Source organism: Nilaparvata lugens, chromosome 13 (genome assembly GCF_014356525.2).
Source record: "Nilaparvata lugens isolate BPH chromosome 13, ASM1435652v1, whole genome shotgun sequence".
Classification (NCBI taxonomy): Eukaryota; Metazoa; Arthropoda; class Insecta; order Hemiptera; family Delphacidae; genus Nilaparvata; species Nilaparvata lugens.
In genome coordinates this window covers 22,497,501-22,516,881 of record NC_052516.1, presented here as the reverse complement: position 1 = coordinate 22,516,881, position 19,381 = coordinate 22,497,501, and the positions used below count along the sequence as shown (strand labels likewise).

At 34.3% G+C, this 19,381-nt stretch overlaps 1 protein-coding gene across 4 annotated transcripts in view; it reads left to right on the top strand.

The window, feature by feature from the left end:
* Window positions 1-19,381, top strand: part of LOC111051983 (MFS-type transporter SLC18B1) — a 47,677-nt gene that overhangs the window by 10,540 nt on the left and 17,756 nt on the right. Inside the window, exon 1 of one of the 4 annotated variants that reach the window (XM_039440095.1) lies at window positions 552-1,612. The exons of 1 other annotated variant lie outside the window; for it this stretch is intronic. Coding sequence is in view for 1 of the 3 variants with exons in the window: in XM_039440094.1 (XP_039296028.1) it covers window positions 11,328-11,366 (39 nt within the window). In the remaining 2 variants the exon portion in view is untranslated. Of the gene's footprint in view, window positions 1-551; window positions 1,613-3,409; window positions 3,861-10,859; window positions 11,367-19,381 lie in introns of those variants that run through there. 2 more of the 4 variants (XM_039440096.1, XM_039440094.1) reach the window with 2 other exon arrangements.

Here is a 19,381-nt window from a genome sequence, read left to right as displayed (position 1 = left end):
AGATAATAGAATAGTGTAGAAGAGACTGAGAGGAGTAGCTGAGGAGGGAGAAGAACTCGTAGAGAGAACAAGAAGACTAGAAAAGAAGTATTTTTCCATGAAAGAAAACCATGTTCCCATGTAAATTGTACTGGTTAAAAAGCATGGAAAAAGAGCAGAAAGGAGATACATATATGAATGTTAAAACGGATGAAGAAGTGGAAGAAACGGAAAAAGGAGTTCAAGACAAGTGAAGGAATAGATTGATTGGAGATATGTTGGATTAGAAGATAAAATACATGTTTTTGTGGTCATCCACATAAATGGAAAATACATTAATGATTTGAAAGAGAACAGGGTTAGAAGACCGGATAGGAAGGAGGAAGAGGACATCCAGACGTAAAAAAATAAGAAGAAGAAGAAGCAGAAGAAGAAGAAGAAGAAGAAGAGGAAGAAGAAGAAGGAGAAAGGTCGAGACAGTGAGTAAGAAGTTCAAGAAGAAGTAAAATAAATACCACTGAAGACTACACATAATCTGAGGTCGAGTAAAGAACTGGAAGAGAAAAGAATGGTTCAAATGGAACAAAATTAGAGGAAAAGGAAACACAAGAAAGAAATAGTACGAAGAAGAAGATGATGGTAAAGAATAGGAAGAAGGAGAAAAATATAGGAGAAAGAAGGAAAATAGAGAAAGGATAAAGGAGGAGGATTTGAAAGAAGAAGAAGAAGAAGAAAAAGAAGAAGAATAAAAAGAGAGAGAAGTAGACTTGGCAAACATTTGTCGACGACGACGCTGCTTGGAAAAGCAGTCCTATAAAGCAGTAATTTTTTCAAACTGGTCTTCGAGACATTTTTTTTCTAATTTTATTCAAATTTCTTCTCTCCTCTCTTCTCTTCTATTTTGAGTCAGTTAGCGCCGCGACCTTGCCCTGTTAACTATGTTTCTCTCAGCTTCATTCTAGTCAAAATTGGTCAATTTTAGAAAATGTTTCCCAAATTTTAAGGAAAATCTCACATTAGAAACATGATTTTCTATCCAAGAGTTCTTGAAATATTTTCAAAATCACATTTGTGAGAGAACCCAACCTTCAAACCACCGTTTAGTTACCGTTACCGATCGCGAATTTAAGTATAGTGACCACGTGGCAATTAAACACGGTTTATTATAAATTTAGTAAATCAACCAACCAGCATCAAATCAACAGTTTCTTTTTAAATCAATGGTGAAATAATCATTTGAGTTCTGTTTCATTTTCAAATTTCATTTTCGTAACCAGTTAAATTAAAAGAAATACTGTACTAAATTTTTTGCTCACTTAAAATAGGGTTCCGATTCTACATTATTTATCCTGAATTAGTGGATTGATTTTTGAAACAAATCCTGATAGCAATCACTGAACATATCATTGAAGATAGTTTTTATAGCTCACTCCGGGAAAAAAATTCTAAGAGCCACAAGAAGTTTACTTTAGTGTCAAAAGCCATTATTGAATTTGTATAATTATATTCATAATCTTCTATTATCTAAAGAATATTTTGTGATAAAAGTAACAGTCTCTACATTCAGATTTTGTGAGAAATTTATAGGAGTGATTGATCACTGGAGAAAAAGGATTTTCAATTTTAAAACGCGGTGAGTACTATCTATTTACAAATTAGGAAAAATTATCTTCATGTATTTTTAAATAAATACTTATTTATTGAGGACTATCAGGTAACCCGTCCTCCGCAAGGGTCTATTTTAAAACTTGACAGACTGAAAACTTGGCGTAATGAAATCTTGAAGAATTGAAAATAGGCCTATCCTCGGTTAGTTAAGAATTTATATGCGAAATTTCAAGTAAATCAGTCCAGTAGTTCAGACATGATGATACTTCAAACATAATTTTCCTATCCCATGTGTTGTATAAGCCACTTATTTCCTTTATTATAGTATAGATGATGCTTACATGAGCTTTTAGCTTGTTCGTGAGTAATGAGGTGGGATGATCAATTTAACGTCCATGCCTGCAGGCGGGATTCGAACCCATGACCAGATAGCGCTAGCAGACTGCATCGCCGTAGTCTCCACCAGGCCGGTGAGAATATAATGGAAATTATTCATGTGAATGATACTAACCCCAAGTATCAAGTATTGTTTTTGCAATAAAGTATCAATAATACGATGATGGAATGCAATTGATATATTCGTTTATAGACATAGTGAGGCGTTTCAAACACTCTCTACCACTCATCCTTGAGGATTGATTTATTTACCAGGTTTTTTGCCCGAAGTACAGTATATGATACAATCATATATAATTGATTTGATTATTAGGTAGCCTACTGGAATCTGGAGTACGGTACTCTTAGCTTACAATGAGATGCAAAATATGTTTCTAATTATCTATTACAATCGGTTTGGCTCGAAGCACAACTTCTATTGGTAGATGGAGAGTCACTTTACCACGTCAAAGAACAGTATCGACCAATCACGATCCAGTGTAAGGACAAAGTGTAAGGACACGTCCATTTTTAACGCATTCTCATTGGCTGATGACTTTGGAGTGCCGCCATTTCGTGGGTTGAAGCAGAACGATAGTCAAAGTCTTCATTACAGTCTTCTGTTATCTCAAACTCGACTTCTCGAGCAAATGAAGTCATAGTGATGTCCTCGTTATAATGGCAGTTTTTGATTAGCAATGGTATTGCTATCCTTGTCTATCATTCAACAATGCGGATTGCGCTATCTCTTTCTTGCTTTGCTCTGATGCCAGATCGTCTTTTAACTATGCAGAATTAATAATTAATTAAAAAAATATTTCATCTTAATTATGAAAATTTATTATGAAATTAGTGAAAAATACATTTTCTTGCTTAATAAAATATAATTTATTATTTTAAACTAGAATGAACAGTTAATATTACTTCAATAAACCTGTATCAGCTACCGTCTATAGAAGGCATTGACAAGACAGAGGATTGGCAACTAAACGTTTTTCTCCTATATTCCTCCACTGCCATTATAATGTGGACCCCACTATAGCCGAATATTATTGGGAAATAATATTATATGAATATATTTTTCCCACCTAATGAGAAATAAGCCTTATATGTTATGAATTAAAATGACCTTTACCAAAAATTATACATCTGATTAATAAATTAGTGTGATGGCCGAAAGTTAATGAGAACTATTAAGATAGTAATTCTTATCAATGCTAGACAAAGCGACAATGAATAGATTCAGTTTTAGTGCATATTTTTTACTATTCAACTTTGTCTCCGCAGGTTAAAAGTTCACAATTCGTGTTTCTGATAAGAAGACGTACAGAAACTATTATCTAGTGACAGAAAGAGTTGATAAAATTGCAATAATTTAATTACATTAATAAAAAAATTGAAGGTCTCAGCAAGGCTTTGAAAATTAAATGATCGTAACGTAATTTGTGTTGAATTCTGGTGCAATTATAGATCGGTTCAAAATTTTCAGATCAGTTCGTGTGCTCTTGTGAAGCTTCGTTGCCTAGAAGTAAAATTTGTCCAGATTCTAGAAGATTCTCGAGAAAAGTATGGTGATTTCCAAGTAATCTACGAAAGGGTTTTACTACAACTCGAATTTACTGTTTATTCCAGAGTATATTGAACTACTTCAACTTTTGTAATCTGCTTTAGTTCTACCGGTAATTGCCTCAAACCCGTTTCACATGAACTGGCATTGTGGAACGAATAGGCCTGTATAGTATGCATAACTTCTAAGTACTAAGTTATTCGCAAATTAATTGAACTCTACGAAATATTGTTGAAAATTTGGTGGAAGTGTTCTTAGAAGTTTAGTGTAATATTTTTGTGACCGTTATATTCCAACTATACGTTGTCCATTGACTTCATTGCTAAATCTGGTAAGTACCTAAGTAGGCCTACCTAACTGTGTTGACAAATGAATAAGAGTACTAAATAAATAAATATGCCTTTACTGCCATTCAATTCTGAGAACAATAGGCAAAGTCAAATATGTGAATATGGTCAATATTATGCTGTGAATATACACTTGAATACTTTAGTTTGTAGTAGATACGTTAGTAACTGATGTAAGTTGCATAGACAATGTAGAATGTAATCAAAATTATTTTCAAAAAATACTTTTGTAAATTTTTGAGAAGACGCGGAGGATTTTTTTGCGTTCAAATAAACAGACGAACATTCAACTTTATATCAGCATCTTTCCCGATTGGCTCTAGCTATAAAATAAAACAATCTTATGATGAGACAACAATATTTTGTACACGTTTTCTGTGCTAGGTGTGGACATAGTACAATGTATGATTGATATTACCAGAGAGGATGATAATAGGCCTAATAATAGGAACTTTACATTTTCTTTCCTTCATTTTCAATATCACGTATTTGCCAAATTTCAGATGGTAGTGAATATTGGAAATAATAAGACATAACGAATTGAAACACGGATATTGAATAATTTGCACTGAAACTGATTCTATTGAATTTCGCATTATACAGTACATTGACTAGGCCAACATCTAAGTTCCAATTCAACTGAAATTTTATATTGAAGTTTTCCCAACTATCTATGAACTATGACACTATAAAACTATCAAATCATGAAACAATTGAAAATCCTGAAGCTTACGGCGGCATCACTTCCCAGAAAAATATCGAAACAACTTCACAATATGGGAGGGTCCCAGTTTGTCAAGATCTCAGTGCATCAACGGCCTTTCTTGACCATTTCTTGAGATACTGAGACAAGCAATGGGAAGTTGAGCCGTCCAGTTCGTTAAGTTGAATGTTTTCCATGTTGAATGCTACGTTAGGGGTCGGGGGTTTGCTTTCAAATGGCAATATGCTAATATTATTTCGATCTTACCATAATTTTAGAATCAAGGATATGATACTGTATCATCTGGACTTTCTGAAAGCAACAGGAACTTGACAAGCTAAAAACTTGATGTACTGAAGTTACCTACAATTAAATGAAAAAGACTGAGAAATTGTCAAAAAACCACAGATTTATTGATACTTAGAAAGACCGGTTTCGGTTATTACACCATTGTCAATCTCTGATAAACTGACATGACCTCAATTGTCTGATCTGATTGGCAGACCTACAATTATCTACACGGACTGATTCTCGATCAACTGAGATCTTGATGTCACCCACAAATATGTAAGATAATGTTTTAGAATAGTGAATTTAATTGAAAAACCATCAAATTCATTAGTAAATCATTCATTCTTTCAATAAGATGGAATAACTCTTGTTATTGACTTGCTCCATATTGGAGGAGGGGAATGTATTGTAAAATGTACACTTCCTGAAAAAAAAATAATTTGAATTGAAAAAAATGAATTTCCCACTCGATCCAATGAATCCTCTGAATATGATTCATGAGTTGAAAAATCACTGCCCGCTGGTTCGAAACCCACCTGAAAAACAGGACCTAATGTAGGTCCACTCATATCTGATTATCATCTGCCTCATTGCTCACGCACAAGCATGTAACATAACTATTCATGATTCACGTACCAAAATAAGATGAAAACGGTTAAATAAAAGATGTGAAAAAATTATTATTACACAACACACAATGAATGTGAAAATTATTCATTATAATATCATCCATGTGGCAAATTCATCATTAAACATAGGCCTACAATCAATATAAAGTTTATTAATTATATTATTATCCATGTGGCGTAAATTTATCAATATAATCAGACTTTTGCCAAGATATTATATTGAAGGTCAGTATAGCAGACAGTACATAAAAGCACGTGACACTTGTTTGGATGTGAGCCAATATTTGCTCATACATGGCGCATGTAGACTGGCAGATAAGTTTTCAACTTGAAAAAAAGTTCAAATAGTAAACTTTGTAAGCAGACAGGTTTTGTAGAGAAGAGCGCATGTCTGATGTACGGAGCACCATAGAGTGAAGAAAACTATAATGCTATTTTATTGTTAATTATTATTTCTATCATCTCTGTGAGTATAGATAGCTCTTCAGTAAGATTCTCTTCAGCTTTGGTTGAATGGGAAGCATTGGTATAATAAACGAGGAATAATAACAGTTTTAAGTGAATTCAACTTATGACTTTATATTAAGTCAAAATTTGAACTTTATATGAGCTCCACTTTTGACTTTTGACTTAATAGGACAATTCAAATTAAGAATTGTCAGCATTGGTTGAATGGGAAGAATTGATGCTATAAAAAAGGCATGCTGACAGTTTCAAGTGAGTCTCTATAAGAGAAAGGAAAATATTGCAGATGGATTCAAATAGCTTGGCAGCAAACAGGTTCACTTGTTGCATGTCAGTTTTATAAAAATATATATTTGTTAAATACAATATTATCATAAATTAAGAAACCGTGAACTGAGCGATTTCAATGCCGGATGTCTGGACAACCTTTCAAGGAATAAAATTGATTATTCTTTATTTAAAATGATCAAACGTTGTCATGTATGGAAGCAACAGAAGATTTCTCTTAAAAGGGAAATTAGAAGATAGGTATGATTGGGGATCCTTTTCGAATGATAAAAACAGGTTTTCCGTCACACCCAAATTTTTTCCGCCATTTTGAATCCAACTTCTTTTTTTAATTGGAAGGTGGTCATACTGATTTACTTGAAATGCAGCATATAAATTCTTAATCAACCGAGGATTCTTATAGGCCTATTTTGAATTCTTCTAGATTTCAAGTTTTAAGAAAGACCCTTGCAAAGCACGGGTTACCTGCTAGTAGAATATAAAATGGTAACTTACTGAATGATTTTTATTCAATTTCGATAAGCATGTTGTATGCTTTTTCTATAATAGTATTTTCAAACATCATTCTAATACTGCAAGTCACCAATCATCAGAATACATAAATTTTGTAAGTGATTTTATTTTAGAATTTCAAAAGTCAAATTATAGGTAATAAAATATTCTCTATAAATAATGTTTAATGTGCAATGACACTGAAGTGCATGATAATAAAAGTGCATAATACGATCTTCAGTAGGCTAATGTCTTGTATGTTATGTGGTTATTATATATTATGAATTGGTCTCGCTGTTCCAAGATTATTCTCACATGCATACTTTTATTTTATTTACTAGTAGTTCTGTGAACAGAAGACCTCGCGCAGTTATAAACCACAGTCTCCTCTAATACTGTGAATCAGAGTAAATTCTGTCCTATCCTGTCGTGTCGGCAAGATATCGGTGTATAAACGACTAATGGCTGTTTGGTTGGGTTGTTGTATCGACAATGCTAATAATTTGATGTAAACAGCTATATGCTACTGCCATCAAAAGCTTACCGAGTTGAAAGCAGAGAAAAGTCGGGAGAAAATACTATGCTACTTTTCATAGAGAAACAATAGCGATTTTGTCAAACACGCTATTGTTTTTCTATGGCTACTTCAAGTTATCAATTGGATGCCTCACTGCATGCAATTAATAGTCCACACAACAGCTGTTTTTCCACTAAGTTACATTGAGATATTGAATCGCATGCGTCATTGCATGCAATTTATAATCCACTTGACAGCTGATTTATGATGAATAATTCCATAGTATGATTTTTACTCTTATATTGGCGTATGAAGGAGGCTCCTTTTCCTTTTATATTATCCTTGAAATGCAAAATTTCCAAAAAAAAACCTTTTATATACGTCGGTGCGCAATTCAAAAAGGAACATACCTGTCAAATTTCATGAGAATCTATTACCGCGTTTCGCCGTAAATGCGCAACATATAAACATAAAGAGAAATGCAAAACCGTCGACTTGAATCTTAGACCTCACTTTGCTCGGTCAATTATTTTTACAAGATAGCACTCTATCAGGAGAGAGTAACTAGGGATACTCTTTGTATTATTTCTTTCCCAAATTTCTATAACATTTTAAAAGTCCTAATAATAAAGTTTGTTTGCATCGTAGGCTCCCAGAACCGACTATAGCTGATATTAAAGGCATTGATAGTAATAATAATTCTATCAATTTTCATAATATTCATCCTTTACATAACTCGGGTCGTGATATATATATATTATATTTCATTCAATACATGTAGCATTAAAGCTAAGTTTACAATGAACTTCTGCTCTGCTTGGCAGAAAAAATAATACCATCAGTTTCATAGGAACGTTCACTTGCTTTCAGCCTGGCAATGTGTGAACACTCTCATAAGAACCAATGCATTTTTTCCTCACAATAGATCACAATTTTCATTGGAAAGCAAAGCTCAACTCAAAACTCTCCTCTCCACTCTCCACTGAAAGAAGATAATGTGGGAGTTGGAGTGTGACCAAATACAAGAATAGTAGGCAAATCAAAGTTCTTAACAAATATTGAATAATACAAACCATCAACATAAATAAGAATGAAGCTACGGTATTCATTTATCAGTCGACTGCGTTGGTAACATATTTATCATTTTGTTGTCTTTCGAGTCCACTATCATTTCTCCACGGATCAAAGAATTTTATTCTACTACGGTACACATTTTCCTTAATTTTTCTATAAATGATAATTGATGTCAAACTCTACATTGTTATTATGACGTGTGATAAGACCTCCCGCACTTAATTATCCGTAACAGCCCTGATTATTACCACTTAAAGCTTTTTTTCGATTATATTTTGCTATTAAAATAATATTTACAGCATTCTATGCAATTTTTTAATCTTGTCAACAAGAAATTTAGCAGATTTTTACACGCTATTTATTATTCCACAATGTCAACATTGTGCATACTAAACAATAATAAATACTTTTGTTCATATGTGATGCTTGTTTACAATTTCGATGTTTGATTTAGTTTCAAGATGCTCTACATCATTCAATTCCCAATGATTTTGTACACAGATCTAAAACCCTGATTTTTAATGAATTTTTGCATAGCCGGGCAGAAAAAAAAATTAAGAATGTAAGGTGCTCTGCTCTGCTTTGATTCAAGATGGAAGGTTTCACACGTTGGCAGAATGAAAATGTGTGAACAATTTCATAAGAAGTTATTAATAAAACTGTCTTCTGCCCGGAAAAGTAGCAATTAATCGGGAGGCTGGGCTTAACTGTAATTTTCTTACACTAATAGGATTAATTGGCTATGCTATCTATTGATGTAGATACTATAAAAATGCTTTGATGAGGAGAAACACGACAACCCCAGATAGATTGATTGATTGAGTAGTCTACATTATCCATGCAGATAAGAGAGTTAGAATTCTTTATTTATGTATAATACAGTATGTACTGGCTTATACACTAACTTACATCAAATTGTTGCTAAAACCCTCAACAAGAAACAAGAGGAAGAGAGAGAAAGGAAAAGTAAGAAAGAGAGAGAAACGTCTTAAATAATGAGTATAGCGCCCGAAATTTTCAACTTTCAACAGGCAGAAATCCTAATTTAGCCTAAAATTTCGTCATCTTTTTCCATTGATTAAAGAGCACGTTATTTGAAGAAATCTCAAGGCTTCAAACCAGAAAATTTCCTCTTTTTGTTTGAGGAGAATTGATAAATTCCATGTGAAAATCGAGACGCAATAATTCAGAAGCCATAAAAATCTTGTCGAATAGGATCGAATAGGAGTTATCGCATTATCTACACTCAGATTCACAACATACAGTCAGCATTGGTTGAGTGGGAAGATTGGTGTTATTCATGAGGAGCGCTGACAGTTTCAAGTGAACATCACAAGCAAAACGTGTTTGAGAGTAATTTATGTAAATTATTCACAAATTTACGTAGGCTAGTTGAGAGGCGCCTCTACGTTTATGCTAATTTAATACAGAGACAGAAGTAATAAGATATAGGAGTACAACTCTGACAAAATGAGAGTCGGATTTAAAGGCTACATTGTGATTAACAAGATTTAATAAGTCGTAAAAATAGGTAAATAATTAAAAACTTGATTTTGCATAGTGAGGCGCTATTCTTTATAATGTGACGATACATTGTGAACAAGTAATAATCTAGTTGTGACATTGTATTATTAATTATTAATAATGAAATCCAAGTGAAATGCTGTAATTCGCCCCGAAGACTTCTGCTACTGCAAATATTGACAAAAGGGTAAACAGCTAGATAGAAATTCGATGAGCGCTACTATTCAAAAATTATTTGTTATTCATAAGTGAAGTCCACGCTATGACAGTGAAGAAAGATAGAATGACAGCGTTGCCAATTCTCTCCCCTTTCTCTTACACAGATGTCAATTTCACTCTTTACTTTTTGTTCCCCTTACTGATACACAGGTGTCTGATGTAAAAAATTATCAATTATATTTTATTCGTCAAGAGAATACATACCGGTGCTTTAAAGATTTAATAATACATTGAATATTTTGTTGATAAATTACATATCCACATTGTTAAGATTAAAACACGATCTGGCAATGTTGTGGAGCTAGGAAAGGATAGCGTTATTTTCTTAGTCTTATGATAGGTAAGGATAGCAACACTAATGTTGGTCAAATACTGCCATTATTACGTGCATCTTTGGATCAGGTCACACGATATTATTATTATTATCTCACTATAGGAAAGCTCTCTTTTGCTTCAAATGCCTCTGTTTGGAGGAAAGTCCGAACAATCTAATCGTCCAGACTAGACGACGCTGTCTTTCAAATCTTGAGCTGCTGATAAGTATTTCAACTTTTGTTTGATGACAAAATATGAATAGATTTCCTGGAATTTAGTAGGAATGGAAAAGTTGGTATGTTAGAAGAAAAAGAAAAAGAAGAAAAAAAAAGAAGAAGAAGAAGATTGTATTACTCCAAACTGTACATAGTTCATCAGCTGGTAAGAAGGTTCTATTCTCTTATCTCTAGCAGCCTTCTTATCAGTAATCATTGTAATATTCATAATAACAGTGATGAAATGAAGTTTTCAGGATTTCGGTAGTTTCAGTTCTTCTCTTCAGTTGTGATAGTGCATTGGTTCAGTCTCTTACTAAAGTTCAAACCATACAAACGTCCAATAACAACTGATATTGACGTGTTTTAGCATGGTTTCTAGTTTGAAAACTCTTGTATTTTCTGTTCAATTCATTCATGTGTGATAATTTTGGCTGTCGCTTTTCAATTTTGGAGAGTTTGTTTGTTTTCTTTGACCGTTTAATTTATGATTGTGTAACGTTTTGTGACAAATTCACCGTTATATCTTTATAAAACCTGACCTTCGTTCTGTGACTCCAAACTTTTGTCGCCGTGTTTCTGAAAAGATTCAGCTCCAAAATGAATTTCGAACAAATCGTGTGGTACTTTATCGTCCTTAGCGAGCCCCCACATATTAGACGCAATTGAGGTCGTCAATTAAAAGTTCGAACTTTGCAAAAATAATTGAAAACTCCAAAATGTGTAAGACAAGGAGCAGGACGTGGAAGAGCTATGACGTGAGTAGAAGCTTTTGATTTTATTTATATGAAGTTTCAATTTTTTACCTGTTGTCTCCATTAATAAATAAATAAACAATTTTGTTGTTGATGTAGAAAGTGCTGTAGAAAAAAATATCGGTTGGAGTGAGAAAGTTAAATATAAACAAATGTTTATGCAGTTATGTTTTCAATATCGTATAATATTCTTGTATTGATGGAATTAAAATCCTGGATTGTTGACTCCATGAGATTGATAAAATTGAATTTCAAAAACAATATAATACATTAAAATTATATTATGATCTGTCAAATTGATTGACTTGTTTGTTTTGATTATAATACAGTATAATATTATTATAGACTAGCTTACCCGGCGAACTTCGTACCGCCAAAAAGTCAATGTATCTCATGTCACACTTTACTTTATTTTTTTTGGTGAATCATGAATTTTATCTGACAATAAATATTTTCATTTACATCTCAATACGGACTTCCTATGTGCTATGTCATGCAGCATTTATTATTCCGAAAACATATTCTTCTCAATCAATTCCTAGTAATATCTATCAGTAAAGTGTTGAATTAAAAAAAAAAAAATAAAAAAGTTAAATCATGTTTTCATAGTTGTTGATTGTAAAAGATAGTCCAGAAAATATGTGATGTGATGAATTACACAGAATTCCATATTCTTTCCATCTTCCATTTTAAGATGAATATAAGCTAAGCTAAATTCGAAAAAAAATTTAATTTAGTCTGTCATTCTTCAGTAATTAATGAATGCAATATGAACAACTCTACTTCATGAGATGAATAAATTTTTTCCAACATTTTCCAGTTTCTCAATGATAGGGGAGTGATAATAATTTGTATAGGTCTTCTAAAACGATTATCTACAGCTGGTACCAATCAACTGCACTAACTTCAACTCCAAACTACCGTTTTAATTACTAGTACACAATTCATCATAGGGTGACGTGTTTATTATACAGCTGGTAACTTTAGATGCTAAATCAGATAGGTAGCCGCTAGGCCGAAAATTTCGAAAACAAAACGGATTAATAAATCCTTATTACTAGTAGCTCTGTGATCAGTAGACCTCGCGCTCAGTAAGTTACGTTGACCTATTTTTATGTTTTCTCAAAAATTAATAAATAATTTATCAATTTAAAATGTCTAGAAAAAATCCTAAATAAACATAGAGCTTTCTGTCCGTGTGTGTCGTCCCGGAATGTGAGTGTTTGTGAGCGCTGTTATCAGGTCTGGCTGCAACTGTCTACAATCATAGAGAAACAATAGCGTAAGTTTACGCTATTGTTTCTCTATGCTACAACGTTGATGGAAAGAACGGGTAGTATTTCCACTAGTATTGTCCACTAGACAGCTGATTTATGATGAATAATTCTATAGTCTGATTTTTACTGTAATATTGGCGTATGAAGGAGGCTTCTTTTTCCCTTTTATATTATCCTTGAAATACAAAATTTCCAAAAACCTTTGTATATAGGTCGACGCGCAATTTGACAATTTGAAAAGGAATATACCTGTCAAATTTCATGAAAATCTATTTCCGCGTTTCGCCGTAAATGCGCAACATATAAACATTAAGAGACATCCCAAACAGTCGACTTGAATCTTAGACCTCACTTCGCTAGGTCATATAGCCCCACTATTGAAATTTCTGGGGGTTGGTAGCACTGAGCTGCCCTGCTGGTTGCATGAGTGAATTGCTCCGTGTTTTTTTAGTAATTTCTAGTGGTTAATTGCAAATTCGTACAACGAGTTATTGGTCTATGGTTTAGTTAAGCTGTGAGGTACCTTTTGTTTGTATTCGGACTGCGTGAGCTGGTGAGTGATTTGACTTGCTGAAGGTGAAACATAGACACTGTTCTTTCATAGATGCGAGCCATCTTTATTTTTGCCAGTTTCCGCTTGTTGTATTGTTTTCGTTAAGAGATCTACCGTACTTTAAGACTATAATGTATCTGTTTATCTAAGGCAGTAGATAGTGAGATAACAGTGAGTGGGGTGGGTGGTAGTCAAAAAGCCGGCACCTACAGCTGTTTATATAGACTGGTCACGTGTTGCGTTTCTATGACAACTACCGACGCTAAAATTTGAACAAAGTGCGGCAATAGACTGTGTACTATCGATACACCTGTTGCAGCGGCGACAGCGTCTTTCTTATCTTTTTGAGGTGATTTCTGATTAAACTCTTTACTTCGTTCACGACTGTTATCGTTCAACAGCTCTCCTGTGGCTTTTGTTTTCCTGTCTTATCACTCTACAACATCTATATTTGCAACTAATTGACCATCATCACGAATGATATAATGAGTGCGGATTCTGATATCGATGAGGATAATAATATGTTTCTGTCTACCACCCGATCTTCTCTTTGCAGTGATTTCTTGGGCTTTGAGGACTCAAGGGACAGGGACACAGAGATAATTGTGCTTAAATCTAGAGTTGATGAACTTGAGAGGGAACTACAGGAGGGACGAGAGCACTGGGAGCATGAAACAATAGAGCTGATTTCCACTATTGACAGCTTGAAAACATCAATAGAGGTTCTTGACGCAGACAATAGTTTTTTAAGGGGTAAAAATTGCACGTTAGAGGCTGATATTGCCGATTTCAGAAACTTTTACTCTCCAGGCGACACTCAACACAATAGGACACCATTAGATAGTAATACCGTTTCAATTAATAACTATTTTGATATTTTGTCGGGCCTTAAAAGTAAATCACAACATACAGCCAATAAAGTTGAAGAAAAACGAGATAAAAAGTTGGTAAACGATTATAAGAAGAAATCAACGGTAAAAAAATTGAAAAAGAATGTAAAACGAGTACTGATTGTGTCTGATAGTCATGGGAGAGACATTGGATGGGACTTGAATGAGCAGGTGAAGGGAAGTGGGTTTGAAGCAACCGCTATCTCCAAGCCAGGATGCAATTTTAACGAAGTGACACGCGACATTGACGTTCTCGCAAAGGATTTTAACCTGAATGACATGGTAGTAATTTTAGCTGGTACAAATGACGTCGTTAATAAAACAGTTCAGCCCACGAACCTTGATTTGAGTAAAGTAAGTGGAACTGCTGGACGCACCAAAGTAGTCATATCATCAATCCCATTCAGATACGACAAACCGTTAATGAATGTGAATGTGGATAAACTCAACTCATGGATGCATGAAGAAATTATAAAAATGCCCAATACGCAACTTCTTGACTTGAGCAACTTTGACATTACAGACTATACTCGACACGGCTTACATTTTAATAGACATCAAGGTAAACCAAAACTTATAAAACTATTAAAAAATCACATTCTAGAAAATCATGACAGTGATCACAATAAAACTGGATATTCTGGCATGCAAGCAGAACAGCACGGTGTCTCTTATATTCAGACACTGAATTGTGGATACCCCACATCTATCAGAGATGAGAGAGCTTTGATGCAATTGGAGAGTCCAACACAACAACTGGACAATAGAGAGCCGCAACTTGAGAGCCCTGTTCAACAACTGGAGAGTCCAGCTGCGCAGCCACAACAGCAGCAGCAGCAATCCAAGCGACTGCGGAGCATCGAACGGTTAGTGAGCATGTGGCGGCTCCGAGAGAGCACGAGCGACGGCAACGACGACGATAACACCTCCCAGCAGACGGTAGCAACACCAAGCAGAAAAGCAAGTGGGAAGCACCTAACGAAGAGCGGCGACATACGCAGCTGGATAGCGCGCGGAAGCAAGGCGAACGAAAAACGAGCACAAAGTGATATAGCGTAGCATAAGAATTGTGCAGGGGCCGAGGGTAGTGGAGGACCCACCACAGAAGGTAATAGTAATCTTTGTATAAGTTTTTGGAACTGTCATCGAATTTCTAATATATATGGCATGGATGAAGCACAATTGAACTTTTTAAATAAGTTTAGTGTACTGGGATTTTGCGAAACTTGGTCAAGCAATGATGTTGGTGAAATTACAGGATATGAATCATTTAATATTATACAGAGAAAAGCAACACGAAACAATTCATCCGGTAGAGCTAGTGGGGGATTTCTCTTGTTAGTAAGGAATTTCTTTGAGTGCACGGTGATCGAGAGTAACGACTATTTTGTTTTTGTGAAATTAACTGCTTTCGATAAAATTACTTTAATAATTGGACTAGTATATTTCAGTCCTAATGAAGTTCAAAAAGGCATTGAATCTCTTGAAACATTTTTTTCGAGTAACATAAACGTTATTCAATCATTACCTGTGTACATAGGAGGCGACTTCAACTGTAGAATTGGAGAACTAAATAATTCAATAGATAATACCGTATTTGAAACACATAATATCTTATCAACTAGACAGGCTAAGGATAAAGTTACAAATCGACAAGGGAAATTGTTAGTGAAAATGATGGAAAGTAATTTATTTAATACTATTAATGGCAGAAGTAGGAGTGACTCATGTAGTGAATTCACATTTGTTAGTATGCAAGGAAAGAGTACGATTGATATGATATGGGTTAACAGTATTTTCACTGAAACTGTAACTGATATGAAGGTTGAAGAGATTATTCTCTCATCTGATCACTTGCCAATTACAATTGAAACTAGCTTTATTATTGAAAATAAACAACTAATTTATACAGACAGGGTAGGCTTCAAAAAATTAATCTGGTCATCAGACAAGGAGTCAGCTTTTCGTAGCTTGATGTTGTCTTTTTATACCGAATTAAACATTGATGAAGCCGAAATTGACTGTGGCTATTCTTATCTGTTGTCCGTTATAAAAAAAGCTGCTGAACAACTTAACCTTGTTAAGAATACCTATTACAGAATAAATAAAAATAAACCATGCTTTGACTATGAATGTATTACATTTAAAAAGAGTGTCCGTAAAGCTTTTCGAGCTGCTAAAAAAGGAAACTTTTCTATTGATGTCCTCCTACCGTATTTGACCAAAAGAAAGGATTACAAAACACTCATTTACAATAAGAAAATGATATATATAAATAATATTAAAGATAAATTTTCCAACTGTAGAAATGTAAAAGAATTTTGGAAGGCTGTAGCATACTTCCATAGAAAACCTGTGAAAGTTAATATGATTGATTTTCAAACTTGGTCTGAGTTTTTGCTTACCAAGTATAGTGATGTTTATTTTCCAGTACCAACTTTTCAAGACGTAGCTCATCCATGTCTGGATTCAGAAATAACTATGAATGAACCGAGTCATGTACTTGCAATATTAAGCTCAGGAAAATCTCCCGGAACTGATGGCATTACCTATGAGTTTTTCAAATTCCTCCCCCCGCAATGGAGAAATTATATTTTAAGACTGTTGAATAAAGTATTTAAAGAAGAGAAAATGCCCAAGGAATGGTTCAATATTTTAGTATTTTTCCTTCACAAGAAAGGCGATTGTAAGGACCCGAAAAATTACAGAATGATAGCTCTTTTAAATACTATGGTTAAAATATTTACAAAAGTATTGGAACTTAGACTCGCGACGTGGGCAGAAATGTGTAACGTGCTCCCAGAAGGCCAATGTGGTTTCAGAAAGGATAGGGGTTGTGTAGACAACATTTTCGTTTTGCATTCCGTAATAACACATTATGTTGAAATGCGTCATAGGAATATATTTGCACTATTTATTGACTTCCAGGCTGCGTTCGATAATGTCCCCCACTCTAAATTGTGGTACAAGCTTGGAAGCATGGGAGTTAGCAGTAAAATTATCAGATTGCTCGATCATTTGTATAGCCATGCAATATTAAAAGTAGGTGATAATATCATTCCTGTGGAGAGGGGTGTTTTGCAGGGCGATTCCATCAGTCCGCTGCTCTTCTCTCTCTATGTAAGCGATATAGAGGATTATTTCAGGAATCAGGGCTTACACGGTGTAAATATGAATGGCCAGTTTGATGTATTCATGCTCCAGTACGCGGACGACATTGTAATTTTGGCTGACAGTCCTTCAGACATGCGTAGAAAACTTCGGTGCTTGGAGACCTACTGTGAGAGCATACAATTAAAAATAAATACGGATAAGACAAAGGTGATACCTTTCCACAAAGGAAGATAAGGGAAGTTTTTACCTTTTTACTACCTCAATGACAAAATAGAAATCGCAAAAACGTATAAATACTTGGGGGTTGAGTTCTCCAGCTCAGGTAGATTCAATTATTTTTGCTCATCCATGTGTACAAAGGCAAAGAGCATTGGTGCAGCTATTAGATATGCTCTGGCTAAGGCGAAATGCAATACATGGGAGAGTAAAATAAAGTTATTTGAGACTGTCTTATTGCCGGGAGTATTATATAACTCTGAAATATGGGGTCTGTTCAGCATAGAAAAAATTCAATGTCAATTTTTCAAATGTCTACTTTTGTTGAATGGCGGCACTCCTGACTGGGCAATCCGTATTGAGTCAGCAAGGTTCAAATTGGCTTTCATTGTGTTCTGTAAAGCCGTCAAATGGTTGATTCGAATACTGGAAATGCCAAATAGTAGATACCCTAGGAAGTGCTACGATATTATGGTATCAGAATTAGCGCAGGGAGGAATTGATAATTCAAAGCTCAGATTCAATTGGGTACATTCACTAAAAAGCCAGTTTTTCAATGCCTCAGCAGAAAATTTGTGGACGAATTATAGTATTGATGTGAATGCTTTGAAACAACGCTATGAGGAGCTTATAGAAGCATATTGTGGTAATCTGTACAACTTAGATGTAGGTAGAGCCATCGATTCCCAATCCTCTCCCAGATACACGCAGTTAAATCCAAATTTCATTCTAGGTGAGCAGTTCAGATTTAGATTGGCCTTTTCGAAGATTCGTTGTTTATCCCAACTAAGATTGGCCAACGACCTGAGTATTTACCTGTATGTTGAAGGGAAGGGTATTTGGATAAATTGCAAAGAGCACTGTCCGATCTGCAACTTTCGAACTGATGAGACCGTAGAACATGTTTTATTAGTACCGTATGTGCCGTGCCATGTATTGCCGCCACATATCAGGAGGCAGTTCACTGCCAAATTCACTCAGAATATTGTCAATGATGCAGATAAAGTAATGCTACTGCTATCCAACTTGAGTGTAGAAAAAATAAATTCCGTGTACAATTTTACAGTAGAGGTGCTCAAAATAAGATCAGAGATACTAAGCATAACAGGTTGAGCCGGCAGTGAGTCTTTTTAACAATCGCAGCAATTTAATCATGACGTTTCACTCAATTGAATGAATTGTGTTATCCTGTTTGTAATTATAATCAATGTTTCCATATTGTTTGTGTATTTTGTCTGTTTGTATCATGATGATTGTGACTTTGTATGGGGCGTGGCCCCGATTGCAAATAAAGATATTTATTTTATTTTATTTATTTATTGAAATTTCTGGTCACAAACCATCCCCAATATTCACACGATATATTCCCAAGGTTTCATGCCGCTCTGTCAAGTAGTTTTCGAGTTTATAGGGAACAAAAAACATACAAACACACTAATAGACATTCATTTTTATATATATAGATTATAGTAAGTTCAGTCCAAGTTATAGTGGCAGTGAAGAAAGATAGAAGAGCGTTGACGACTCTCTTTCTTGACACTGCCTTCTATAGAGGATAACTGATACCGGTAAATTTGATGTAATATTAGTTGTTGCTTATCCTTTTTTAAATACTCATTTATTTATTTATACATTTGATCATAGACAATAGATACAATCCAGGTGTAAACATCAGGCATTCGCCCAAAACTGTTTTCAACCTTAATTTAAAATAAACAGTCTAGAGGTTATGTGGAGTTCATGATTTGATATACACACAATTTTAAATCCAAAAAAATGTTTCATCTAGAATTTTTAATTTATCCGATTAGTTCACTTCTAAACACGAAACCTTTTTGTGAAGAAAATTCTATCACAATTTTTGATATAATTATATTTTATTGGCCAAGAAAATATATTTTTCAATGATTAATTAATAAATTTCCATAATTGATATAAAATATTTAGTTGATTGGTAATATTTCTATA